The sequence below is a fragment of the Podarcis raffonei genome, chromosome 7 (assembly GCF_027172205.1).
Source record: "Podarcis raffonei isolate rPodRaf1 chromosome 7, rPodRaf1.pri, whole genome shotgun sequence".
In the NCBI taxonomy this organism is placed as follows: domain Eukaryota; kingdom Metazoa; phylum Chordata; class Lepidosauria; order Squamata; family Lacertidae; genus Podarcis; species Podarcis raffonei.
Genome location: NC_070608.1, coordinates 1,729,168 through 1,735,880, shown reverse-complemented (window position 1 = coordinate 1,735,880; position 6,713 = coordinate 1,729,168). Strand labels below are relative to the sequence as shown.

The 6,713-nt window shown below is 49.6% G+C and overlaps 1 protein-coding gene across 2 annotated transcripts; it reads right to left on the bottom strand.

The window, feature by feature from the left end:
• Positions 1 to 898: 898 nt before the first annotated feature.
• On the bottom strand, positions 899 to 6,457 carry TMEM276 (transmembrane protein 276). Of its 2 annotated transcripts, none has more exons than XM_053395088.1 (4): positions 6,419 to 6,457; positions 4,655 to 4,749; positions 3,086 to 3,188; positions 899 to 1,712 (listed from the first exon to the last, which is right to left on the bottom strand). In XM_053395088.1, exons 2-4 carry the CDS (start codon positions 4,660 to 4,662, stop codon positions 1,197 to 1,199), a joined length of 627 nt encoding a protein of 208 aa, XP_053251063.1. In that variant the 5' UTR covers positions 4,663 to 4,749; positions 6,419 to 6,457; the 3' UTR covers positions 899 to 1,196. The 2 variants fall into 2 exon arrangements, with proteins under 2 accessions (XP_053251063.1, XP_053251064.1); XM_053395089.1 differs by lacking the exon at positions 6,419 to 6,457 and adding an exon at positions 4,910 to 5,516.
• Positions 6,458 to 6,713: the final 256 nt, after the last annotated feature.

Here is a 6,713-nt window from a genome sequence, read left to right as displayed (position 1 = left end):
CCACCCTGTGGAACCCCCTCCCACCAGATGCCAAAGATAAAAACAACTACCAGACTTTTAGAAGACATCTGAAGGCAGCCCTGTTTAGGGAAGCTTTTAATGTTTGATGTATTACGGTATTTTGATATTTTGTTGGAAGCCGCCCAGGGTGGCTGGGGAAGCCCAGCCAGACGGGCGGTGTATAAATAATAAATTATTATTATTATTATTATGGCTGACAAGAGGCACGCGAGCCCTTTTAACCAGCAGTCTGCTGGTTTCACAGCTGTGACACACCTAGCACCTTTGTAGGTTGCTGCGACAAAATCTTGAGTTAATAACTTCCACCCATTGCCATTCGGCCTGGCTTCCTGAGCAGTGCACCCAGGAAAGTGCCGAGGGACAGGACGAAGGAATCCAGTGTTGCTCTTTGGTGTCAGAAGTGGGATTTCCGACATTCGCAGTGCGAGGAGGCGCCTACCACGCTCCAAGGACGCAGCAGTCCTTGCCCATCTCTGCCAGCTCACTAAACCCAGCAAGCTCTGCGAAGGAAGAAGCTGGCTGCCTGAGATGGGCAGCGCACAGGACCCCTTGCTACTGATCTGTTGTCTAAGGTTGTTAATAGAGAACAACTTAAGGTTTACGTACAGAGATTGCAATTGGGTTGAACCACAGGTTACACGGAAAGGGGGAGGATGTTAGGATATAGTTCCTCCTTAAAAGAGTCAGGCATGATTGTTGTGTGTCACATGCCTGTTTACTCCCAGCACTGTTCTCGCTGGGAACTTCCGTTTTGTATATAGCTTTTGTTCCTGCTGTTTCCTCGACACGGATGCAAGCAGTCAGGTTTCTCCTTTGTTCTGACCTACGTTGAATAAAGCTGTAAATATGCTCTTCTGTCTGAATCTTCCGTTGCGTGCATGAGTCTTGGAATGTGTCTGAGGCTCATGTCGCTAATTGGCTGATGCTGTTTCCACGGGAGACCGGTGATCGTCCGGAGACGACGATGAGGCTGCCTGATGCCTCTGTCTCCCTGGCAGTATCCAAACAGGCAGCAACCTTTCCAGAGTCGTAGGCTCCCTGAAGACTTTCCTGGAGGCCATTTCCCAAGCCTCTTTGCGGCACCCAACAGACATGGTCAGCCTTTCCTCTGCCTCACCTAATGCTGCGATGGCCCCACTGCCCGTCAGACCCCCTTGCCCGCAGTCCCCACCCCCTCAGTCCAGTTCTCGGTGCTGCGCTTGCAGAGCCCGCCGCAAAGTCATGTTTGCCAGCGCCATGAGGCAGCAGACAGCGTCCTCTTTCCGGAGCACCAGTAGCCGCCGCAACTGGGTCCCTGCCAGCACCCCAGCTGCGCCCACCAAGAGGCTGCCCGCAATCCCGCAGGCGTTTCCGGTGAAGATGGAAGCGATCAGGACACTGATGGAGACCACCGAGGTGACGGAGTGGGCCACCATGGCCTTGCCTTCCTCGGAGAAGGAGCCCCAGCTGCCGGCCAGCAGCAGCAGCAGGGCGCCCCCCAAGAGGGCGTTCGCCGTGGCATGGTCCCCATTCAGCCAGTGGAAGCCAAAGGCGAGCAGGGGGAGCCCCACCACTGTGGAGACCCAGGCGTTGTCTGGGCTGTGGCGGGCAGCCTCCAAACCGAGCCCTGGAAGGGCGGCGAGGTGGGTGGCCGTATCCAGGAGGGGCACAAGGGCCTGGAGGAGAAACCCGGCAGAGGTCCCGCGATTGATCTGCAAAGAGAGGGAGGAGGTGGAGAAAGGAGCTCAGATAATAATAATAATAAAGGTAAAAGGTAAAGGGACCCCTGACCATTAGGTCCAGTCGCAACCGACTCTGGGGTTGCGGCGCTCATCTCGCTTTATTGGCCGAGGGAGCCGGCGTACAGCTTCCGCATCATGTGGCCAGCAGGACTAAGCCGCTTCTGGAGAACCAGAGCAGCGCACGGAAACACCGTTTACCTTCCCGCTGGAGTGGTACCTATTTATCTACGTGCGCTTTGGCATGCTTTTGAGCTGCTAGGTTGGCAGGAGCAGGGACCGAGCAACGGGAGCTCACCCCGTCTCGGGGATTCGAATCGCCAACCTTCTGATCGGCAAGTCCTAGGCTCTGTTGCTTTATCCACAGCGCCACCCGCGTCATAATAATAATAATAATAATAATAATAATAATAATAATAATAATAATTTCTTATTTATACCCCGCCTATCTGGCTGGGCTTCCCCTGCCACTCTGGGCGGCTTCCAACAAAATATTAAAATACAGTAATGCATCAAACGTTAAAAGCTTCCCTAAACAGACTATAGCAAATGTGTTGGTAATTATATTTAGCCGTTGCAGCTTCTCAGCTTGGTCTCTGCAAGCAAGAACCCGCCCAGTGACCCTTGTGGGCAACACAAGAGGAGGAGCGAGCAGCAGACCTTTGCACATCCCGGAGCGCAAAGCCCTGTTTCCACATGCAGATTTTACATTTGCCAGGTGTGCATGTGCAAATAATAATAATAATTTGGCAGGTTCCAGGTTCCCTGTCACAGAGAGCAATTATTGGTCAGCCTGAATCCAAAACCCCTCTCTAGCAAAGTTCAAGCTATGGTTTTCCCAGTAGTGATATATGGAAGTGAGAGCTGGACCATAAAGAAGGCTGATTGCCGAAAAATGGATGGTGCTGGAGGAGACTCTTGAGAGTCCCATGGACTGCAAGAAGATCCAACCTCTCCATTCTGAAGGAAATCAGCCCTGAGTGCTCACTGGAAGGACAGATCCTGAAGCTGAGGCTCCAAGACTTTGGCCACCTCATGAGAAGAGAAGACTCCCTGGAAAAGACCCTGATGTTGGGAAAGATGGAGGGCGCAAGGAGAAGGGGACGACAGAGGACCACATGGTGGGACAGTGTTCTTGAAGCTACCAGCATGAGTTTGACCAAACTGCGGGAGGCAGTGGAAGACAGGAGGGCCTGGCGTGCTCTGGTCCATCGGGTCACGAAGAGGCGGACACGACTAAATGACTAAACAACAACAACAACAGCAAAGGCCCAGCACCCAAGAGGACAGGCCAGCAAGCAGAAACACCAGGCGACTCCCCAAATCAAGCTCCACCCCTTTCTTACCTGGAAGGTTTGAACAGCGGAGCCCAGGGACACGACACACAGCAGGAGGTTGGAGAGCAGACCGGTCACCTCATCAGGCCAGCCAGGTATTGAGGCTGAGGCTCTGCAAATGAAGGCAGAGAGAAAGAGGATTATTTCACGCCTCCTTAGAATCAAAGGGACCCCAAGAGTCATCTAGTCCAAGCCCCTGCAATGCAGGAATCTCAGCAAAAGCATCCATGGAAGATGCCCATCCAATACAGTGGTCCCTTGGTTCTCAAACTTATTCCGTTCCGGAAGTCGGTTCCAAAACCAAAGCGTTCCAAAACCAAGGCGCGCTTTCCAATAGAAAGTAATGCAAAATGGATGAATCCGTTCCAGACTTTTAAAAACAACCCCTAAAACAGCAAGTGAACATGAATTTTACCATCTAACAAGACCATTTATCCATAAAATGAAAGCAGTAAACAATGTACTACAATCACAAAAACAAAATAAAAAGAGCCACAAAAATGCAAAATAAATAGCAAAAACACTCAAAATGGAAGCGTAACACTCAAAATGGAGAACGTTCGGCTTCCGAAAAGAGTTTGCAAACCGGAACACTTCCTTCCGGGTTTGCAGTGTTTGGGTTCCAAGTTGTTTGAGTCCCAAGGCGTTTGAGAACCAAGGGACCGCTGTATCTGCTGAAAAACCTCCAAGGAAGGAGTACAATACAGTGTGCCGCTGTTTCGGTGCTACCGTCTCCCCAGGGGCAAAGACGTTTCTCAGGCAGGAATCGACACTCAAGTACCGCAGATGGCAAACCACCCAGTCTTGCAAGTGTTAAAGCATGTCTGTATTTTGGGCTAATAAGTTTGTGCAGATATGAGGCCAGAGAATCAAAACGGAGAGGTGGAAAATGAACATACCAAGGGCAGAATTTCCTTATAACACCCAGGTTGTTCTGATGCTCGATATCTTTTAGACGTTGACCAATTAGACGGTTTGCTTTAGTGGGGCCCAGAGTGAGTAGGTGTGCTGGGGATCATCACCCATCCCAGGGCGCTCAACCACTGACACCATGTCCTTTCTTCTATCAGATCAAAATTAATGAGTGCTAAAATGTCTTGAGTAATGCAAAATAGAATTGCAGCGACAAACAATTGGATATGGGAAAAAGGATTTAAAGGAAGTGCCATAAGTAAATAAAATTAGGGGTTGCTGGAAAGATTTAGAACAAGGATGCAGAAAAAGGAGGTATGGGGAAGTCGCTGAAAGAAGGTTTAAGGAAAAGAAGGTTAAGAAATTATACATGTGTATATGTTTGTTTGTTTTTGTATTGTTTTGTATTGTCATTTAATATGTGTTGGAAAATTAATAAAAATTTATTTAAAAAAAAACAAAATGAGCAGATAACAGCAAAGGTTGCTAAGTTCATAGCTGTATTGCAACATTAATAATAAATAAATTAAGTGCAAAAAGTAAAAAATAAAAAGTTTTATCTTATCTATCTGTCTGTCCCAAGGGAGTCTGGTTCCACTGTTGCTCTTTGTAAGGCAGCCAGCGGCCAGCCCCAGGGGTCAGCTGATTTGCTTCTCAAACACTCACTCTGCCATGGCGACTTTTGCTCTGCGAAGGAAGGAGCGTGCAGGTTAAAGAGCCCAGGAGTCAGGATGAGACACGGCTGCTGCGCGGGCATCCAGCTACAAGACAATGAATCGGCATGTCAGGTGTCAGAGGCGAAGTTCTTGCTTTCTGCATCTCCTAACCAGGAGGCAATTTCAGACAGGTAATCAAGTATCCAGCACTTCCCCCAAGATTGAGGGCAGGGGCAGGCAGAGGATCAGCCTGAACGCTGCTCACCTGGGCTCAGCCGTGGGGCTGAAGTTCATAATCAAAAACTGATAACCTCAGGTGCCTGGTTAGAAAGATGGCGGCATATTTCTAAAGCAGGAAAAAAACCAGACTTTTAATGAAAAGTTGGGCAAAGGGTAAAGCAAAGGTGCTGGATTTTGTGGTCATTTGGGTGTGATATATATCTGGTTCCATAAACTCACCCCTAGCGCTTCCTATCCAGCCCTATAAAAAGTCTTACTCAGAATAGCAGTGTGCAGTGAGGAGGATAACGACACACAAAAATGAGAAACAGGTACCAATTATTGTGCATTTATTCAAAGGCCAATTAAAACTATTTACTTTCTTCTATTCCTATGTTATGTATTTTTGTGTTTCCATGTTGCAAACTGCCCCGTGATCCTCGGATGATGGGCAGCAAAGAAATTGAATGGACAAATACGACAAGACTGATTCGACACAATGGATGAACTTGACCTAGATTCTCAAAGTCCAGCAATGCGTCTCACGTCCAGCGCTCTGCTGACCGCTCCCTTGCCTCTTAGTGTGCCCCCCTCTCTGAGAACCCCACTTTGGGAGCCGCTGGTGTACATGAAAAAAAAACAAAACCTCTAGGGTCTGAGTTTGCAGTTTTCCTCCTCCCTCCCTGCCCCTCTTCCTTTTGTGTTGCATCTCCTAAATTGCGAGTCTGGGACCCCATGCCTCTTAGCACGCCCCCCTCTCTAGAGAACCCCACTTTGGGAACTGCTGGTGCACATGAAATTTTAAAAAAAACACCCTCTAGGGTCTGAGTTTGCCTTTTTCTTCCTCCCTCCCAACCCGTCTTCCTTTTGTGTCATGTCTCCTAAATTGCGAGTCTGACCGTTTGAAAGTGGTGCTGGGGCCCCTTGCCTCTTAGCGCGCACCCATCTCCGGAGAACCCCACTTTGGGAACCGCTGGTGCAAATGAAATAATAATAATAATAATAATAATAATAACCCTGTAGGGTCTGAGTTTGCCTTTTTCTTCCTTCCTCCCAGCCCCTCTTCCTTTTGTGTTGCATCTCCTAAATTGCGAGTCTGACTGTTTGAAAGTAGCGCTGTGCCCCTTGCCTCTTAGTGCACCTGGCTCTCCAGAGAACCCCACTTTGGGAACCGCTGGCGCACTTGAAATAATAATAATAATAACCCTCTAGCATCCGAGTTTGCCTTTTTCCTCCTCCCTCCCAGCCCCTCTCTCTTTTGTGTCGCGTCTCCTAAACTGTGAGTCTGGGACCCCTTGCCTCTTAGAGTGCCACCCTCTCCAGAAAACCCCACTTTGGGAACCGCTGGAGCACATTAATAATAACCACCCTCTAGGGTCTGAGGTTTGCCTTTTTCCTCCTCCCTCCCGACCCCTCTTCCTTTTGTGTGGCGTCTCCTCGACGCCAAGTTCCCAGGCAGCGAAAGTCCCGCAAAAGAAAAGAAAAGAAGGGAGGAATGGGCTCCCCCGGCCTCCATTTGCCCAGCCCGGCCCGCGCTTCCCTTCCCTCGCCCTACCCGGCCCGTTTCTCCCCGGAGTCCGCCAAGTGCCCGACAGCCTAGAGCGGCACGTCGAGAGGAAAACCGGAAGAGGAAGGCGCCATAGAGTGCACCAGGCTAGAGAGACAGGAAGGAACCATAGAGACTTCCTTTTCCCAGCAGGGGAAACAAAGCCACTTTGGGAGGTTTCGCCACAGCCAGGAGAGACTCCCGGCCTTTCTCTTGACTTGTTTTAGAAGAGGCTTCTTATTTTGCTAAAATAACTCTTCTTGGATTGGGCCTTCCTAGGAAGGGCAAGGAAAAAGGGCAGCGG

Excerpts from the sequence above, each read along its gene's own strand:
- TMEM276 (XM_053395088.1), bottom strand. Across the intron at positions 1,713-3,085 it reads CCGCTGTTCAAACCTTCCAG|ATCAATCGCGGGACCTCTGC; the intron begins GTAAGAAAGGGG and ends CTCTCTTTGCAG.